Source organism: Spodoptera frugiperda, chromosome 21 (genome assembly GCF_023101765.2).
Source record: "Spodoptera frugiperda isolate SF20-4 chromosome 21, AGI-APGP_CSIRO_Sfru_2.0, whole genome shotgun sequence".
In the NCBI taxonomy this organism is placed as follows: domain Eukaryota; kingdom Metazoa; phylum Arthropoda; class Insecta; order Lepidoptera; family Noctuidae; genus Spodoptera; species Spodoptera frugiperda.
Genome location: NC_064232.1, coordinates 5,649,883 through 5,672,372, shown reverse-complemented (window position 1 = coordinate 5,672,372; position 22,490 = coordinate 5,649,883). Strand labels below are relative to the sequence as shown.

General features: G+C 50.1%; 1 protein-coding gene and 1 long non-coding RNA gene across 27 annotated transcripts in view; one reads left to right on the top strand and one right to left on the bottom strand.

The window, feature by feature from the left end:
• The window catches only part of LOC118280471 (acetyl-CoA carboxylase), a 124,540-nt gene that overhangs the window by 101,674 nt on the left and 376 nt on the right, over window positions 1–22,490 (top strand). For 4 of the 8 annotated variants that reach the window (XM_050701735.1, XM_050701737.1, XM_050701739.1 and 1 more), the window contains one exon: window positions 19,348–19,488. The exons of 1 other annotated variant lie outside the window; for it this stretch is intronic. In XM_050701735.1, coding sequence (XP_050557692.1) covers window positions 19,348–19,488 — 141 coding nt within the window. Of the gene's footprint in view, window positions 1–14,486; window positions 14,566–18,462; window positions 18,643–19,347; window positions 19,489–22,490 lie in introns of all 8 variants that reach the window. 3 more of the 8 variants (XM_050701734.1, XM_050701738.1, XM_050701736.1) reach the window with 2 other exon arrangements.
• On the bottom strand, window positions 887–21,880 carry LOC126911991 (uncharacterized). Of its 19 annotated transcripts, none has more exons than XR_007706574.1 (6): window positions 21,577–21,880; window positions 20,422–20,758; window positions 19,845–20,011; window positions 13,662–13,828; window positions 12,593–12,759; window positions 887–1,440 (listed from the first exon to the last, which is right to left on the bottom strand). It is a non-coding gene; the product is annotated as an uncharacterized LOC126911991 (long non-coding RNA). The 19 variants fall into 19 exon arrangements; XR_007706562.1 differs by having other exon boundaries at window positions 20,422–20,840; window positions 21,577–21,878; XR_007706570.1 differs by having other exon boundaries at window positions 887–1,358; window positions 20,422–20,840; window positions 21,577–21,878.

Below are 22,490 nucleotides of genomic sequence, written 5' to 3'. Positions count from 1 at the left end.
AACCTCGTACTGGTGAGTCACTGACTTATACACATACAACCTGCGCGCCATACACCAGGACGCGCTCATGCAGGCCGTCAACAACCTCGTACTGGTGAGTCACTGACTTATACACATACAACCTGCGCGCCATACACCAGGACGCGCTCATGCAGGCCGTCAACAACCTCGTACTGGTGAGTCACTGACTTATACACATACAACCTGCGCGCCATACACCAGGACGCGCTCATGCAGGCCGTCAACAACCTCGTACTGGTGAGTCACTGACTTATACACATACAACCTGCGCGCCATACACCAGGACGCGCTCATGCAGGCCGTCAACAACCTCGTACTGGTGAGTCACTGACTTATACACATACAACCTGCGCGCCATACACCAGGACGCGCTCATGCAGGCCGTCAACAACCTCGTACTGGTGAGTCACTGACTTATACACATACAACCTGCGCGCCATACACCAGGACGCGCTCATGCAGGCCGTCAACAACCTCGTACTGGTGAGTCACTGACTTATACACATACAACCTGCGCGCCATACACCAGGACGCGCTCATGCAGGCCGTCAACAACCTCGTACTGGTGAGTCACTGACTTATACACATACAACCTGCGCGCCATACACCAGGACGCGCTCATGCAGGCCGTCAACAACCTCGTACTGGTGAGTCACTGACTTATACACATACAACCTGCGCGCCATACACCAGGACGCGCTCATGCAGGCCGTCAACAACCTCGTACTGGTGAGTCACTGACTTATACACATACAACCTGCGCGCCATACACCAGGACGCGCTCATGCAGGCCGTCAACAACCTCGTACTGGTGAGTCACTGACTTATACACATACAACCTGCGCGCCATACACCAGGACGCGCTCATGCAGGCCGTCAACAACCTCGTACTGGTGAGTCACTGACTTATACACATACAACCTGCGCGCCATACACCAGGACGCGCTCATGCAGGCCGTCAACAACCTCGTACTGGTGAGTCACTGACTTATACACATACAACCTGCGCGCCATACACCAGGACGCGCTCATGCAGGCCGTCAACAACCTCGTACTGGTGAGTCACTGACTTATACACATACAACCTGCGCCATGCCATACACCAGGACGCGCTCATGCAGGCCGTCAACAACCTCGTACTGGTGAGTCACTGACTTATACACATACAACCTGCGCGCCATACACCAGGACGCGCTCATGCAGGCCGTCAACAACCTCGTACTGGTGAGTCACTGACTTATACACATACAACCTGCGCCATGCCATACACCAGGACGCGCTCATGCAGGCCGTCAACAACCTCGTACTGGTGAGTCACTGACTTATACACATACAACCTGCGCGCCATACACCAGGACGCGCTCATGCAGGCCGTCAACAACCTCGTACTGGTGAGTCACTGACTTATACACATACAACCTGCGCGCCATACACCAGGACGCGCTCATGCAGGCCGTCAACAACCTCGTACTGGTGAGTCACTGACTTATACACATACAACCTGCGCGCCATACACCAGGACGCGCTCATGCAGGCCGTCAACAACCTCGTACTGGTGAGTCACTGACTTATACACATACAACCTGCGCGCCATACACCAGGACGCGCTCATGCAGGCCGTCAACAACCTCGTACTGGTGAGTCACTGACTTATACACATACAACCTGCGCGCCATACACCAGGACGCGCTCATGCAGGCCGTCAACAACCTCGTACTGGTGAGTCACTGACTTATACACATACAACCTGCGCGCCATACACCAGGACGCGCTCATGCAGGCCGTCAACAACCTCGTACTGGTGAGTCACTGACTTATACACATACAACCTGCGCGCCATACACCAGGACGCGCTCATGCAGGCCGTCAACAACCTCGTACTGGTGAGTCACTGACTTATACACATACAACCTGCGCGCCATACACCAGGACGCGCTCATGCAGGCCGTCAACAACCTCGTACTGGTGAGTCACTGACTTATACACATACAACCTGCGCGCCATACACCAGGACGCGCTCATGCAGGCCGTCAACAACCTCGTACTGGTGAGTCACTGACTTATACACATACAACCTGCGCGCCATACACCAGGACGCGCTCATGCAGGCCGTCAACAACCTCGTACTGGTGAGTCACTGACTTATACACATACAACCTGCGCGCCATACACCAGGACGCGCTCATGCAGGCCGTCAACAACCTCGTACTGGTGAGTCACTGACTTATACACATACAACCTGCGCGCCATACACCAGGACGCGCTCATGCAGGCCGTCAACAACCTCGTACTGGTGAGTCACTGACTTATACACATACAACCTGCGCGCCATACACCAGGACGCGCTCATGCAGGCCGTCAACAACCTCGTACTGGTGAGTCACTGACTTATACACATACAACCTGCGCGCCATACACCAGGACGCGCTCATGCAGGCCGTCAACAACCTCGTACTGGTGAGTCACTGACTTATACACATACAACCTGCGCGCCATACACCAGGACGCGCTCATGCAGGCCGTCAACAACCTCGTACTGGTGAGTCACTGACTTATACACATACAACCTGCGCGCCATACACCAGGACGCGCTCATGCAGGCCGTCAACAACCTCGTACTGGTGAGTCACTGACTTATACACATACAACCTGCGCGCCATACACCAGGACGCGCTCATGCAGGCCGTCAACAACCTCGTACTGGTGAGTCACTGACTTATACACATACAACCTGCGCGCCATACACCAGGACGCGCTCATGCAGGCCGTCAACAACCTCGTACTGGTGAGTCACTGACTTATACACATACAACCTGCGCGCCATACACCAGGACGCGCTCATGCAGGCCGTCAACAACCTCGTACTGGTGAGTCACTGACTTATACACATACAACCTGCGCGCCATACACCAGGACGCGCTCATGCAGGCCGTCAACAACCTCGTACTGGTGAGTCACTGACTTATACACATACAACCTGCGCGCCATACACCAGGACGCGCTCATGCAGGCCGTCAACAACCTCGTACTGGTGAGTCACTGACTTATACACATACAACCTGCGCGCCATACACCAGGACGCGCTCATGCAGGCCGTCAACAACCTCGTACTGGTGAGTCACTGACTTATACACATACAACCTGCGCGCCATACACCAGGACGCGCTCATGCAGGCCGTCAACAACCTCGTACTGGTGAGTCACTGACTTATACACATACAACCTGCGCGCCATACACCAGGACGCGCTCATGCAGGCCGTCAACAACCTCGTACTGGTGAGTCACTGACTTATACACATACAACCTGCGCGCCATACACCAGGACGCGCTCATGCAGGCCGTCAACAACCTCGTACTGGTGAGTCACTGACTTATACACATACAACCTGCGCGCCATACACCAGGACGCGCTCATGCAGGCCGTCAACAACCTCGTACTGGTGAGTCACTGACTTATACACATACAACCTGCGCGCCATACACCAGGACGCGCTCATGCAGGCCGTCAACAACCTCGTACTGGTGAGTCACTGACTTATACACATACAACCTGCGCGCCATACACCAGGACGCGCTCATGCAGGCCGTCAACAACCTCGTACTGGTGAGTCACTGACTTATACACATACAACCTGCGCGCCATACACCAGGACGCGCTCATGCAGGCCGTCAACAACCTCGTACTGGTGAGTCACTGACTTATACACATACAACCTGCGCGCCATACACCAGGACGCGCTCATGCAGGCCGTCAACAACCTCGTACTGGTGAGTCACTGACTTATACACATACAACCTGCGCGCCATACACCAGGACGCGCTCATGCAGGCCGTCAACAACCTCGTACTGGTGAGTCACTGACTTATACACATACAACCTGCGCGCCATACACCAGGACGCGCTCATGCAGGCCGTCAACAACCTCGTACTGGTGAGTCACTGACTTATACACATACAACCTGCGCGCCATACACCAGGACGCGCTCATGCAGGCCGTCAACAACCTCGTACTGGTGAGTCACTGACTTATACACATACAACCTGCGCGCCATACACCAGGACGCGCTCATGCAGGCCGTCAACAACCTCGTACTGGTGAGTCACTGACTTATACACATACAACCTGCGCGCCATACACCAGGACGCGCTCATGCAGGCCGTCAACAACCTCGTACTGGTGAGTCACTGACTTATACACATACAACCTGCGCGCCATACACCAGGACGCGCTCATGCAGGCCGTCAACAACCTCGTACTGGTGAGTCACTGACTTATACACATACAACCTGCGCGCCATACACCAGGACGCGCTCATGCAGGCCGTCAACAACCTCGTACTGGTGAGTCACTGACTTATACACATACAACCTGCGCGCCATACACCAGGACGCGCTCATGCAGGCCGTCAACAACCTCGTACTGGTGAGTCACTGACTTATACACATACAACCTGCGCGCCATACACCAGGACGCGCTCATGCAGGCCGTCAACAACCTCGTACTGGTGAGTCACTGACTTATACACATACAACCTGCGCGCCATACACCAGGACGCGCTCATGCAGGCCGTCAACAACCTCGTACTGGTGAGTCACTGACTTATACACATACAACCTGCGCGCCATACACCAGGACGCGCTCATGCAGGCCGTCAACAACCTCGTACTGGTGAGTCACTGACTTATACACATACAACCTGCGCGCCATACACCAGGACGCGCTCATGCAGGCCGTCAACAACCTCGTACTGGTGAGTCACTGACTTATACACATACAACCTGCGCGCCATACACCAGGACGCGCTCATGCAGGCCGTCAACAACCTCGTACTGGTGAGTCACTGACTTATACACATACAACCTGCGCGCCATACACCAGGACGCGCTCATGCAGGCCGTCAACAACCTCGTACTGGTGAGTCACTGACTTATACACATACAACCTGCGCGCCATACACCAGGACGCGCTCATGCAGGCCGTCAACAACCTCGTACTGGTGAGTCACTGACTTATACACATACAACCTGCGCGCCATACACCAGGACGCGCTCATGCAGGCCGTCAACAACCTCGTACTGGTGAGTCACTGACTTATACACATACAACCTGCGCGCCATACACCAGGACGCGCTCATGCAGGCCGTCAACAACCTCGTACTGGTGAGTCACTGACTTATACACATACAACCTGCGCGCCATACACCAGGACGCGCTCATGCAGGCCGTCAACAACCTCGTACTGGTGAGTCACTGACTTATACACATACAACCTGCGCGCCATACACCAGGACGCGCTCATGCAGGCCGTCAACAACCTCGTACTGGTGAGTCACTGACTTATACACATACAACCTGCGCGCCATACACCAGGACGCGCTCATGCAGGCCGTCAACAACCTCGTACTGGTGAGTCACTGACTTATACACATACAACCTGCGCGCCATACACCAGGACGCGCTCATGCAGGCCGTCAACAACCTCGTACTGGTGAGTCACTGACTTATACACATACAACCTGCGCGCCATACACCAGGACGCGCTCATGCAGGCCGTCAACAACCTCGTACTGGTGAGTCACTGACTTATACACATACAACCTGCGCGCCATACACCAGGACGCGCTCATGCAGGCCGTCAACAACCTCGTACTGGTGAGTCACTGACTTATACACATACAACCTGCGCGCCATACACCAGGACGCGCTCATGCAGGCCGTCAACAACCTCGTACTGGTGAGTCACTGACTTATACACATACAACCTGCGCGCCATACACCAGGACGCGCTCATGCAGGCCGTCAACAACCTCGTACTGGTGAGTCACTGACTTATACACATACAACCTGCGCGCCATACACCAGGACGCGCTCATGCAGGCCGTCAACAACCTCGTACTGGTGAGTCACTGACTTATACACATACAACCTGCGCGCCATACACCAGGACGCGCTCATGCAGGCCGTCAACAACCTCGTACTGGTGAGTCACTGACTTATACACATACAACCTGCGCGCCATACACCAGGACGCGCTCATGCAGGCCGTCAACAACCTCGTACTGGTGAGTCACTGACTTATACACATACAACCTGCGCGCCATACACCAGGACGCGCTCATGCAGGCCGTCAACAACCTCGTACTGGTGAGTCACTGACTTATACACATACAACCTGCGCGCCATACACCAGGACGCGCTCATGCAGGCCGTCAACAACCTCGTACTGGTGAGTCACTGACTTATACACATACAACCTGCGCGCCATACACCAGGACGCGCTCATGCAGGCCGTCAACAACCTCGTACTGGTGAGTCACTGACTTATACACATACAACCTGCGCGCCATACACCAGGACGCGCTCATGCAGGCCGTCAACAACCTCGTACTGGTGAGTCACTGACTTATACACATACAACCTGCGCGCCATACACCAGGACGCGCTCATGCAGGCCGTCAACAACCTCGTACTGGTGAGTCACTGACTTATACACATACAACCTGCGCGCCATACACCAGGACGCGCTCATGCAGGCCGTCAACAACCTCGTACTGGTGAGTCACTGACTTATACACATACAACCTGCGCGCCATACACCAGGACGCGCTCATGCAGGCCGTCAACAACCTCGTACTGGTGAGTCACTGACTTATACACATACAACCTGCGCGCCATACACCAGGACGCGCTCATGCAGGCCGTCAACAACCTCGTACTGGTGAGTCACTGACTTATACACATACAACCTGCGCGCCATACACCAGGACGCGCTCATGCAGGCCGTCAACAACCTCGTACTGGTGAGTCACTGACTTATACACATACAACCTGCGCGCCATACACCAGGACGCGCTCATGCAGGCCGTCAACAACCTCGTACTGGTGAGTCACTGACTTATACACATACAACCTGCGCGCCATACACCAGGACGCGCTCATGCAGGCCGTCAACAACCTCGTACTGGTGAGTCACTGACTTATACACATACAACCTGCGCGCCATACACCAGGACGCGCTCATGCAGGCCGTCAACAACCTCGTACTGGTGAGTCACTGACTTATACACATACAACCTGCGCGCCATACACCAGGACGCGCTCATGCAGGCCGTCAACAACCTCGTACTGGTGAGTCACTGACTTATACACATACAACCTGCGCGCCATACACCAGGACGCGCTCATGCAGGCCGTCAACAACCTCGTACTGGTGAGTCACTGACTTATACACATACAACCTGCGCGCCATACACCAGGACGCGCTCATGCAGGCCGTCAACAACCTCGTACTGGTGAGTCACTGACTTATACACATACAACCTGCGCGCCATACACCAGGACGCGCTCATGCAGGCCGTCAACAACCTCGTACTGGTGAGTCACTGACTTATACACATACAACCTGCGCGCCATACACCAGGACGCGCTCATGCAGGCCGTCAACAACCTCGTACTGGTGAGTCACTGACTTATACACATACAACCTGCGCGCCATACACCAGGACGCGCTCATGCAGGCCGTCAACAACCTCGTACTGGTGAGTCACTGACTTATACACATACAACCTGCGCGCCATACACCAGGACGCGCTCATGCAGGCCGTCAACAACCTCGTACTGGTGAGTCACTGACTTATACACATACAACCTGCGCGCCATACACCAGGACGCGCTCATGCAGGCCGTCAACAACCTCGTACTGGTGAGTCACTGACTTATACACATACAACCTGCGCGCCATACACCAGGACGCGCTCATGCAGGCCGTCAACAACCTCGTACTGGTGAGTCACTGACTTATACACATACAACCTGCGCGCCATACACCAGGACGCGCTCATGCAGGCCGTCAACAACCTCGTACTGGTGAGTCACTGACTTATACACATACAACCTGCGCGCCATACACCAGGACGCGCTCATGCAGGCCGTCAACAACCTCGTACTGGTGAGTCACTGACTTATACACATACAACCTGCGCGCCATACACCAGGACGCGCTCATGCAGGCCGTCAACAACCTCGTACTGGTGAGTCACTGACTTATACACATACAACCTGCGCGCCATACACCAGGACGCGCTCATGCAGGCCGTCAACAACCTCGTACTGGTGAGTCACTGACTTATACACATACAACCTGCGCGCCATACACCAGGACGCGCTCATGCAGGCCGTCAACAACCTCGTACTGGTGAGTCACTGACTTATACACATACAACCTGCGCGCCATACACCAGGACGCGCTCATGCAGGCCGTCAACAACCTCGTACTGGTGAGTCACTGACTTATACACATACAACCTGCGCGCCATACACCAGGACGCGCTCATGCAGGCCGTCAACAACCTCGTACTGGTGAGTCACTGACTTATACACATACAACCTGCGCGCCATACACCAGGACGCGCTCATGCAGGCCGTCAACAACCTCGTACTGGTGAGTCACTGACTTATACACATACAACCTGCGCGCCATACACCAGGACGCGCTCATGCAGGCCGTCAACAACCTCGTACTGGTGAGTCACTGACTTATACACATACAACCTGCGCGCCATACACCAGGACGCGCTCATGCAGGCCGTCAACAACCTCGTACTGGTGAGTCACTGACTTATACACATACAACCTGCGCGCCATACACCAGGACGCGCTCATGCAGGCCGTCAACAACCTCGTACTGGTGAGTCACTGACTTATACACATACAACCTGCGCGCCATACACCAGGACGCGCTCATGCAGGCCGTCAACAACCTCGTACTGGTGAGTCACTGACTTATACACATACAACCTGCGCGCCATACACCAGGACGCGCTCATGCAGGCCGTCAACAACCTCGTACTGGTGAGTCACTGACTTATACACATACAACCTGCGCGCCATACACCAGGACGCGCTCATGCAGGCCGTCAACAACCTCGTACTGGTGAGTCACTGACTTATACACATACAACCTGCGCGCCATACACCAGGACGCGCTCATGCAGGCCGTCAACAACCTCGTACTGGTGAGTCACTGACTTATACACATACAACCTGCGCGCCATACACCAGGACGCGCTCATGCAGGCCGTCAACAACCTCGTACTGGTGAGTCACTGACTTATACACATACAACCTGCGCGCCATACACCAGGACGCGCTCATGCAGGCCGTCAACAACCTCGTACTGGTGAGTCACTGACTTATACACATACAACCTGCGCGCCATACACCAGGACGCGCTCATGCAGGCCGTCAACAACCTCGTACTGGTGAGTCACTGACTTATACACATACAACCTGCGCGCCATACACCAGGACGCGCTCATGCAGGCCGTCAACAACCTCGTACTGGTGAGTCACTGACTTATACACATACAACCTGCGCGCCATACACCAGGACGCGCTCATGCAGGCCGTCAACAACCTCGTACTGGTGAGTCACTGACTTATACACATACAACCTGCGCGCCATACACCAGGACGCGCTCATGCAGGCCGTCAACAACCTCGTACTGGTGAGTCACTGACTTATACACATACAACCTGCGCGCCATACACCAGGACGCGCTCATGCAGGCCGTCAACAACCTCGTACTGGTGAGTCACTGACTTATACACATACAACCTGCGCGCCATACACCAGGACGCGCTCATGCAGGCCGTCAACAACCTCGTACTGGTGAGTCACTGACTTATACACATACAACCTGCGCGCCATACACCAGGACGCGCTCATGCAGGCCGTCAACAACCTCGTACTGGTGAGTCACTGACTTATACACATACAACCTGCGCGCCATACACCAGGACGCGCTCATGCAGGCCGTCAACAACCTCGTACTGGTGAGTCACTGACTTATACACATACAACCTGCGCGCCATACACCAGGACGCGCTCATGCAGGCCGTCAACAACCTCGTACTGGTGAGTCACTGACTTATACACATACAACCTGCGCGCCATACACCAGGACGCGCTCATGCAGGCCGTCAACAACCTCGTACTGGTGAGTCACTGACTTATACACATACAACCTGCGCGCCATACACCAGGACGCGCTCATGCAGGCCGTCAACAACCTCGTACTGGTGAGTCACTGACTTATACACATACAACCTGCGCGCCATACACCAGGACGCGCTCATGCAGGCCGTCAACAACCTCGTACTGGTGAGTCACTGACTTATACACATACAACCTGCGCGCCATACACCAGGACGCGCTCATGCAGGCCGTCAACAACCTCGTACTGGTGAGTCACTGACTTATACACATACAACCTGCGCGCCATACACCAGGACGCGCTCATGCAGGCCGTCAACAACCTCGTACTGGTGAGTCACTGACTTATACACATACAACCTGCGCGCCATACACCAGGACGCGCTCATGCAGGCCGTCAACAACCTCGTACTGGTGAGTCACTGACTTATACACATACAACCTGCGCGCCATACACCAGGACGCGCTCATGCAGGCCGTCAACAACCTCGTACTGGTGAGTCACTGACTTATACACATACAACCTGCGCGCCATACACCAGGACGCGCTCATGCAGGCCGTCAACAACCTCGTACTGGTGAGTCACTGACTTATACACATACAACCTGCGCGCCATACACCAGGACGCGCTCATGCAGGCCGTCAACAACCTCGTACTGGTGAGTCACTGACTTATACACATACAACCTGCGCGCCATACACCAGGACGCGCTCATGCAGGCCGTCAACAACCTCGTACTGGTGAGTCACTGACTTATACACATACAACCTGCGCGCCATACACCAGGACGCGCTCATGCAGGCCGTCAACAACCTCGTACTGGTGAGTCACTGACTTATACACATACAACCTGCGCGCCATACACCAGGACGCGCTCATGCAGGCCGTCAACAACCTCGTACTGGTGAGTCACTGACTTATACACATACAACCTGCGCGCCATACACCAGGACGCGCTCATGCAGGCCGTCAACAACCTCGTACTGGTGAGTCACTGACTTATACACATACAACCTGCGCGCCATACACCAGGACGCGCTCATGCAGGCCGTCAACAACCTCGTACTGGTGAGTCACTGACTTATACACATACAACCTGCGCGCCATACACCAGGACGCGCTCATGCAGGCCGTCAACAACCTCGTACTGGTGAGTCACTGACTTATACACATACAACCTGCGCGCCATACACCAGGACGCGCTCATGCAGGCCGTCAACAACCTCGTACTGGTGAGTCACTGACTTATACACATACAACCTGCGCGCCATACACCAGGACGCGCTCATGCAGGCCGTCAACAACCTCGTACTGGTGAGTCACTGACTTATACACATACAACCTGCGCGCCATACACCAGGACGCGCTCATGCAGGCCGTCAACAACCTCGTACTGGTGAGTCACTGACTTATACACATACAACCTGCGCGCCATACACCAGGACGCGCTCATGCAGGCCGTCAACAACCTCGTACTGGTGAGTCACTGACTTATACACATACAACCTGCGCGCCATACACCAGGACGCGCTCATGCAGGCCGTCAACAACCTCGTACTGGTGAGTCACTGACTTATACACATACAACCTGCGCGCCATACACCAGGACGCGCTCATGCAGGCCGTCAACAACCTCGTACTGGTGAGTCACTGACTTATACACATACAACCTGCGCGCCATACACCAGGACGCGCTCATGCAGGCCGTCAACAACCTCGTACTGGTGAGTCACTGACTTATACACATACAACCTGCGCGCCATACACCAGGACGCGCTCATGCAGGCCGTCAACAACCTCGTACTGGTGAGTCACTGACTTATACACATACAACCTGCGCGCCATACACCAGGACGCGCTCATGCAGGCCGTCAACAACCTCGTACTGGTGAGTCACTGACTTATACACATACAACCTGCGCGCCATACACCAGGACGCGCTCATGCAGGCCGTCAACAACCTCGTACTGGTGAGTCACTGACTTATACACATACAACCTGCGCGCCATACACCAGGACGCGCTCATGCAGGCCGTCAACAACCTCGTACTGGTGAGTCACTGACTTATACACATACAACCTGCGCGCCATACACCAGGACGCGCTCATGCAGGCCGTCAACAACCTCGTACTGGTGAGTCACTGACTTATACACATACAACCTGCGCGCCATACACCAGGACGCGCTCATGCAGGCCGTCAACAACCTCGTACTGGTGAGTCACTGACTTATACACATACAACCTGCGCGCCATACACCAGGACGCGCTCATGCAGGCCGTCAACAACCTCGTACTGGTGAGTCACTGACTTATACACATACAACCTGCGCGCCATACACCAGGACGCGCTCATGCAGGCCGTCAACAACCTCGTACTGGTGAGTCACTGACTTATACACATACAACCTGCGCGCCATACACCAGGACGCGCTCATGCAGGCCGTCAACAACCTCGTACTGGTGAGTCACTGACTTATACACATACAACCTGCGCGCCATACACCAGGACGCGCTCATGCAGGCCGTCAACAACCTCGTACTGGTGAGTCACTGACTTATACACATACAACCTGCGCCATGCCATACACCAGGACGCGCTCATGCAGGCCGTCAACAACCTCGTACTGGTGAGTCACTGACTTATACACATACAACCTGCGCGCCATACACCAGGACGCGCTCATGCAGGCCGTCAACAACCTCGTACTGGTGAGTCACTGACTTATACACATACAACCTGCGCGCCATACACCAGGACGCGCTCATGCAGGCCGTCAACAACCTCGTACTGGTGAGTCACTGACTTATACACATACAACCTGCGCGCCATACACCAGGACGCGCTCATGCAGGCCGTCAACAACCTCGTACTGGTGAGTCACTGACTTATACACATACAACCTGCGCGCCATACACCAGGACGCGCTCATGCAGGCCGTCAACAACCTCGTACTGGTGAGTCACTGACTTATACACATACAACCTGCGCGCCATACACCAGGACGCGCTCATGCAGGCCGTCAACAACCTCGTACTGGTGAGTCACTGACTTATACACATACAACCTGCGCGCCATACACCAGGACGCGCTCATGCAGGCCGTCAACAACCTCGTACTGGTGAGTCACTGACTTATACACATACAACCTGCGCGCCATACACCAGGACGCGCTCATGCAGGCCGTCAACAACCTCGTACTGGTGAGTCACTGACTTATACACATACAACCTGCGCGCCATACACCAGGACGCGCTCATGCAGGCCGTCAACAACCTCGTACTGGTGAGTCACTGACTTATACACATACAACCTGCGCGCCATACACCAGGACGCGCTCATGCAGGCCGTCAACAACCTCGTACTGGTGAGTCACTGACTTATACACATACAACCTGCGCGCCATACACCAGGACGCGCTCATGCAGGCCGTCAACAACCTCGTACTGGTGAGTCACTGACTTATACACATACAACCTGCGCGCCATACACCAGGACGCGCTCATGCAGGCCGTCAACAACCTCGTACTGGTGAGTCACTGACTTATACACATACAACCTGCGCGCCATACACCAGGACGCGCTCATGCAGGCCGTCAACAACCTCGTACTGGTGAGTCACTGACTTATACACATACAACCTGCGCCATGCCATACACCAGGACGCGCTCATGCAGGCCGTCAACAACCTCGTACTGGTGAGTCACTGACTTATACACATACAACCTGCGCGCCATACACCAGGACGCGCTCATGCAGGCCGTCAACAACCTCGTACTGGTGAGTCACTGACTTATACACATACAACCTGCGCGCCATACACCAGGACGCGCTCATGCAGGCCGTCAACAACCTCGTACTGGTGAGTATACACATCAAAATGTATTAAAGGAACAGTTTCCCCGGAGCTGCGGACTACCTAGCGGGTTTCACCATACCGGAGCTCTGGCTCGAAAAGCAGGCGAAGGAACGGGGTGGTTTTTAGTCAGTAAGAGTCTGACACTCCCTCTCGCCTCGCCCAAGGCGGGAGAAGTCATTGAATGATTTTCCCGCCTCAAAAAAAAGGAACAGTTTTCACACCTCTTGGTCGAGTAGACGCTAGTGCGACTCCCAGACAAGAGGTTTCTGGTTCAAGACGAAGCTTTTTTCGGTTTTTCGAAAGATTCTCAGTAGCAGCACGGAGGTTTTTTCTACAGGTCTATTAATATCTTCTAATTTACTTTTAGATTCATCTTTATATACAAAAAGAAGAATAAAGATTACTCCCCTTTTTCAAAAATGTAACATTATATTAATACTATATTTTTTTATATTCCATTTTTATTTAACATATTGTAAAATTTTGTACGCTTTCCTTTAGCAAAACATAGCAGGATCTCTTCATAACAAACTCTGATGTATCATAATATTTTTCACAAATAAATAGTTTGACTTTGACTAAATAATACATTTTCTATCTCTTTCAGAAACTAACACCGTCCCAGCGAGGCGAGTTTATAAGAAAACTGTCGGCTCTAGAAATGGAACATTGAGCGTAACACATAGGTAATGTTAAAATGTTAAAATTAAACAATTAGGTCGAACAAATTTATCTAGGGTACATATTTATTTCTTGTTGGGGCTTTTAGATGCGTACAATGTCTGTTTTACTGAGGTCCAGACTCTAATATAGCCATTTTCACCAACCATCTCTTAACTAAGAGTCACTTAAGTGAAGGAGCACCTAAACTAAATCCTGTACTGTTAGATGTCACTTATAGATTGATTAAAACCAAAACAGTGGCATTACGTGTTATAATGTGCACCTCTGCCTACCCTTTCGGGGATTAAAGGCGTGACGATATGTAATGATATGTTAAAATGATGGTAAGTGTCACCTATCTTAGTTTAGGGGTTACTTTTTTGGGAGATGTTGGTGAAAATGGGTAGTTGAACTCTTGCGCAGGTGTTGTTTTGTTATTAATTATGTATTTCAAAGATTCAAGAATAAGCGTAGTGCCTTTTAATGTAACGCCTCTGGTGTTTCAAGTGTTCATGGGCGGCAGCGATTGCTTACCATCAGGTGATCCGTCTGCTCGTTTACCTCCTATTCCATATACTTAAGTTATCCTAAGGCGTTCCAGTAATTTACTTTTTTTTCAAATTCTTATTATAACCCTACTTTCATCCATCCTTTCTTCACAATTTCTGCCCACCCACAACGATATACTACGCAAGAGTGAGACAGCTATATGTATGTTTGTCTCGACCTCAAGTACAACAGATTTGTAATAAAAGTTAAGTTTTATGAATTTATTTGTTTGTAATGTAATAGTTTTTGGGATCGTGTGAAAATATTTTTAAATTATACAAAATTTTAGTTTTGTGATTATATATTAGTCGGTAAGAGTCTGACACTCTCTCTCGCCTTGCCCAAGGGGGGACGGACTGACACACTAATTAGGTTTTTAATTTTCATACTCCGTCATCTTTCCTTTTGGACAATCCCCTCCCCCTAATAAAATGCATCTCAAGCTCTTTCAAACCACTCTATTTTGCGAAAATACCTAGAAAATGATTAAGAAATGTTTTCACACGATTTAAAAAATTTATTAAACATGACAATCTAATTGTAGTGTCCAATTGCATATTTATTTGTTTTATATATTACATATATTAAACGAAACATATAGATATTATATAATGTAGTTGCCTAATGGTTGTATATATGCTATATTGGTCCTAAACACCACTTTTTGACCGTCAGTTAAATTTTAACCCGATTTTATAACTATAACTAGCTACTTCCGCGCGGTTTCAACCTCTCTGCTCGGCTCCTATTAATCGTAGCGTGATGTTTTATAGCCTATTACCTTCCTTGATAAATGAACTATCCAACACAAAAAGAATTATTAAACTCGGATCAGTAGTCCCGGAGATTAGAGCGTTCTAACAAACAGACTCTTCAGCTTTATATGTTAGTTTTGGCTATAGGCTCACCCCCATATTACATGGGACTCATAACGTAACTAATAAAAAGGGGGGGTTACATTGTATATGTGCGTCTCTGTCTACCTCTTCGAGGAGGAAAAGGTGATTTTTCAGCGTGGCTATTAAGCACGAAGTTCCAAGTTTGATTCTTGAGTCGAGTAAAGGATTATTGGGTATTTCAGTAGTCAAATAAAAAAATGTGATAAGCAATCAAGTTAGATTAATGGCAAAAGTTAAATACTCAAATATTTAGATGTTTTGCAATATATTCGCTTTTGCTTAAAAAGCTAAAAGCGTAAAAAGTTTATGTAGTACTTGTAGATAAAATTAAAAAATGTCTACACCCTTGTATATATTACTAGCGACCCGCCCCAGCTTCGCATGGGTGCAATGGTGATATATTATGCATGTATTATACATATAAACCTTCCTCTTGAATCACTCTATCTATTAAAAAAACGCATCAAAATCCGTTGCGTAGTTTTAAAGATTTAAGCACACAAAGGGATATAGGGACAGAGAAAGCGACTTTGTTTTATACTATGTAGTGATAGTGTTGGCATTAAAGCAGCCTGTACATACAGCGCGATCGCTAATCATAGACACATCACTAACTGAAAAGTTTGACATTACACATGGTGTTATCATAATTGAGGAGGCTATTTTTTTAAACATCCTGTGTAATGTCAAACTTATAATCTGACGGTCAAAAGGTGAAATTATGAATTTTTCAGTCAATAATCAAAATGTCGTATGAAATTCAATTTATTTTATTACATTATTAAATAATTAAATAATATGTCATGCAAATCTTAGTTTCCAAAATATGTAGGATTTTTTCTTGTTGCCAGTTTTTTTTAAGTCATGTGATTGGTTGTTTTTATGGCAGCTAATTGCAGTGGTTATTATTCAATTTATGTATTCATAATGAATACAAACAAATACATGTGTGTAACTCGCAATTTAATGTACAATACATTCCCGATTTACCCGACTTTACATAATGTAAAGATGTGTAATGCTTTGTTGAATAATTTTATGTGAAAATGCAATTTTGAGTTCTATGTCCTCTTATTCATATTTCAAAATGTGGTTTAATAAAAAAATGTTGTATAAAAACAACGCCTGCGTTGTGTGATTGAGGTTACAGGTGACTCCCCTTCTCTCTTACCCCTTTACCCCTTCCCCCATCTTCCCAAAAGGCCGGTAACGCATTCCTCTAGTGTATCTGGTGAAGCCCAATCCCCAATCTCCTCCCCTTCTATCTTTCCCCCTACACCCCTTATTCTCAAAAGGCCAGTAAATCATTTTGTAACTCCTATAGTGTTGTGTGTCCATGGGCGACGCCGATTGCTTACCATCAGGTGATCCGTCTGCTCGTTTCACCCAAAAGTTAAACCAGGTTTTAAAATAACCATTGAGTAACCCATATTGTATGTGTGTAGTGATAATTATGTTTGACAAGTCATCCATGTAACAAGTTATTTATTATTTAAAGTTATGTTATGTTTAAAATGGGACCAAATAAACAAATGGTGTATATTATTTAGTTTTGAGTTTTATTTTTTAGTTTTTCTCCTACTTATACATTGAAGTTTCTAAGATAAGAAATGTCATAAAGATCATCCAAGTACGAGTACATTTCGAAGCGAATATAAATACGTGCTAACCCGCGTCAAAACTAGAGGACATAGTAAAAATCCTAAAGTGGGGTAACGTTTAAAAAAGTTATAGTGCCTAGAATGTTGCTAACTGTTGCTACTACTTCTACTAGTACCTACTAGGAAGGCAGTATGATAATAAATTGCCACCCATCCAAAATCTGACCTCGGCAAGCATAGCTTAACCTTGGACATTGACGTATATGTGTGACTTATTCAGCAACGATCTCTCCAGCTATCCTATATGATTGTAATATTAGGCAGATCACCACAGATGGGGCCCAGTAAGACTTAAGCCCGCTCCAAAGCATCCGTCATTGGATGATTTTCCCCTTTCGAAAAGAAACTCTATTATAAGTTTCAAATTATCATTCCTAAGGAAATTGTTGATATCCCTACTACCCCTATTAGTGCCTACTAGAAAGGCAGTTCGATAATAAGTTGCCACCCATCCAGTGGGATCGAAGCAACATACCTCTGGCACGATTGTAGACTCGACAATTACCGCTAGCAACAGCAACTATCTGAGTTGGCTGAAGGCACAAATTCGGCCCTAAACCATGAGCAAACGCGAATGTGGAATAAATAAACGATGATATGTCATGGACATAGTGCACGAAATCGTGCTGAAGGGACACATCGTGAGGAGGCGGGGCACGTGAGGGAACGAACCTCCTCACGCCTCAGCCGTCGCGAGAGACACTCTGGGCGTCGGGGATCGCGCGGATGAAAATGAAATAAACATGGTAAGTATCACCACGACATGTATATATGTATGTAATATATAATGAAACCTATGTGCTATCCCCAGGACATCATCCCGTGGCGCGAGTCCCGGCGCCTGTTCTACTGGCGGCTGAAGCGGCTGCTGCGGCAGAACGAGCAGGAGCGGCGCGTGCAGGCCGCGGTGCGCCCGGCCGACGCCATGCAGCAGGGGCCCGCCGCCGCCACGCTGCGCAGGTGGTTCACCGAGGACCGGGGGGAGACGCAGGTAACTTATTATCTTTATACTAGTATTTTCTGTAGCGTTAGTATGAGTTTACTTCACATGGGACTTATAATAAAAATGGTGAAAAGTGTGTGTACATTGTATAGCGGCATTACGTGTTGTAATATGCACCTCTGCCTACCCCTTCGGGGATAAAAGGCGTGAAGTTGTGTGTGTGTGTAAATGATCATATAATGTATCAGCGAGATGGTAAAAATCCTTTTTTTTAAGAATAAATATGGAGTTTCTTGCTCGTTCTTCTCCATTAGAAACTATACTTTGGAACGAGCGCCTATAGCTTCACTGACAGACTGACGGACAATTCAATTTGACGTTTCAAAAGTGCCTTATTTAGGATTAATTCAAATAAATGCTTTGACTTTGACTTTGACGTTGAACTAAAAGAAAAGAAAACGTGTTCAGCTTTGTTTGGCCGGCCCAAATGAACCAACCAATCACAGCGCCGAACGCGCTCTCATTTCGTTTGAGTGTAAGGTTGTAAGGTTAATTATTATGTTTTCCGGCTTACTCACGTAACTGTTTGATGAAGAACTCGACTAGTTTCAATCAAGCTAATACTACTCATGAATATGTCTGTCTGTCTGTCTATAGTATATAGATGAGCTTGATAGGATAATTATAAAGAAGTTTTTGCCCAGTATTGGGACAGTTAAAATTGTAATACTTAATGTATCCCCTCCCCCCCAGTCCCACCAGTGGGAGCACGACAACGAGGCGGTGTGCAAGTGGCTGGAGGCGCAGGCCGCGGACGACAACTCCGTACTGGAGCGGAACCTGCGCGCCATACACCAGGACGCGCTCATGCAGGCCGTCAACAACCTCGTACTGGTGAGTCACTGACTTATACACATACAACCTGCGCGCCATACACCAGGACGCGCTCATGCAGGCCGTCAACAACCTCGTACTGGTGAGTCACTGACTTATACACATACAACCTGCGCGCCATACACCAGGACGCGCTCATGCAGGCCGTCAACAACCTCGTACTGGTGAGTCACTGACTTATACACATACAACCTGCGCGCCATACACCAGGACGCGCTCATGCAGGCCGTCAACAACCTCGTACTGGTGAGTCACTGACTTATACACATACAACCTGCGCGCCATACACCAGGACGCGCTCATGCAGGCCGTCAACAACCTCGTACTGGTGAGTCACTGACTTATACACATACAACCTGCGCCATGCCATACACCAGGACGCGCTCATGCAGGCCGTCAACAACCTCGTACTGGTGAGTCACTGACTTATACACATACAACCTGCGCGCCATACACCAGGACGCGCTCATGCAGGCCGTCAACAACCTCGTACTGGTGAGTCACTGACTTATACACATACAACCTGCGCGCCATACACCAGGACGCGCTCATGCAGGCCGTCAACAACCTCGTACTGGTGAGTCACTGACTTATACACATACAACCTGCGCGCCATACACCAGGACGCGCTCATGCAGGCCGTCAACAACCTCGTACTGGTGAGTCACTGACTTATACACATACAACCTGCGCGCCATACACCAGGACGCGCTCATGCAGGCCGTCAACAACCTCGTACTGGTGAGTCACTGACTTATACACATACAACCTGCGCGCCATACACCAGGACGCGCTCATGCAGGCCGTCAACAACCTCGTACTGGTGAGTCACTGACTTATACACATACAACCTGCGCGCCATACACCAGGACGCGCTCATGCAGGCCGTCAACAACCTCGTACTGGTGAGTCACTGACTTATACACATACAACCTGCGCCATGCCATACACCAGGACGCGCTCATGCAGGCCGTCAACAACCTCGTACTGGTGAGTCACTGACTTATACACATACAACCTGCGCCATGCCATACACCAGGACGCGCTCATGCAGGCCGTCAACAACCTCGTACTGGTGAGTCACTGACTTATACACATACAACCTGCGCGCCATACACCAGGACGCGCTCATGCAGGCCGTCAACAACCTCGTACTGGTGAGTCACTGACTTATACACATACAACCTGCGCCATGCCATACACCAGGACGCGCTCATGCAGGCCGTCAACAACCTCGTACTGGTGAGTCACTGACTTATACACATACAACCTGCGCGCCATACACCAGGACGCGCTCATGCAGGCCGTCAACAACCTCGTACTGGTGAGTCACTGACTTATACACATACAACCTGCGCCATACACCAGGACGCGCTCATGCAGGCCGTCAACAACCTCGTACTGGTGAGTCACTGACTTATACACATACAACCTGCGCGCCATACACCAGGACGCGCTCATGCAGGCCGTCAACAACCTCGTACTGGTGAGTCACTGACTTATACACATACAACCTGCGCGCCATACACCAGGACGCGCTCATGCAGGCCGTCAACAACCTCGTACTGGTGAGTCACTGACTTATACACATACAACCTGCGCGCCATACACCAGGACGCGCTCATGCAGGCCGTCAACAACCTCGTACTGGTGAGTCACTGACTTATACACATACAACCTGCGCGCCATACACCAGGACGCGCTCATGCAGGCCGTCAACAACCTCGTACTGGTGAGTCACTGACTTATACACATACAACCTGCGCGCCATACACCAGGACGCGCTCATGCAGGCCGTCAACAACCTCGTACTGGTGAGTCACTGACTTATACACATACAACCTGCGCGCCATACACCAGGACGCGCTCATGCAGGCCGTCAACAACCTCGTACTGGTGAGTCACTGACTTATACACATACAACCTGCGCGCCATACACCAGGACGCGCTCATGCAGGCCGTCAACAACCTCGTACTGGTGAGTCACTGACTTATACACATACAACCTGCGCGCCATACACCAGGACGCGCTCATGCAGGCCGTCAACAACCTCGTACTGGTGAGTCACTGACTTATACACATACAACCTGCGCCATGCCATACACCAGGACGCGCTCATGCAGGCCGTCAACAACCTCGTACTGGTGAGTCACTAAAATATCCTAGGAACAGTTTCCCCGGAGCTGCGGACTACCTAGCGGATTTACCGGGGCTCCGGCTCGAAAAGCAGGAGAAGGAACGGGGTGGTTTTTAGTCAGTAAGAGTCTGACACTTCCTCTCGCCTTGCCCAAGGCGGGAGAAGTCATTGGATGATTTTCTCCCCTCAAAAAAAAAGGAACAGTTTCCACACCTCTTGGTCGAGTAGACACTAGTGCAATTGGCGGAAGGGTCTCTGATTCGAGACGAAGCTTTTTTCGGTTTTTCGAAAGATTCTCAGTAGCAGCACGGAATCTAAAATTGTGTCCGGTATATGGCAATAGGCTCACCCCCTATTACATGGGACTTATAACACAAATGGTGAAAAGTGGGTGTACATTGTATAGCGACATTATACGCCGTAATATAAATCTCTGCTTACCCCTTCGAGGATAAAAGGCGTGACGTTGCATATATGTTTCCCCACCTGCATATAAGTGAGGTACTTGATGATAGAGCTTCTCCCAGTTGTGTAGACTTATGTAAAGGCACAAAAGATAGTGCAATCTGAGGAGAGAGTCTTTAAGTATGGAAACTATAGTTTTTTTCTACTGGTCTATTAATATCTTCTAATTTACTTTTAGATTCATTTGTATATATAAAAAGAAGAAAATTACCACCTTTTCAAAAATGTTACTCTTTATATACAAAAAGAAGAATAAAGATTACTCCCCTTTTTCAAAAATGTAACATTATATTAATACTATATTTTTTTATATTCCATTTTTATTTAACATATTGTAAAATTTTGTACGCTTTCCTTTAGCAAAACATAGCAGGATCTCTTCATGTATAGCAGCATACC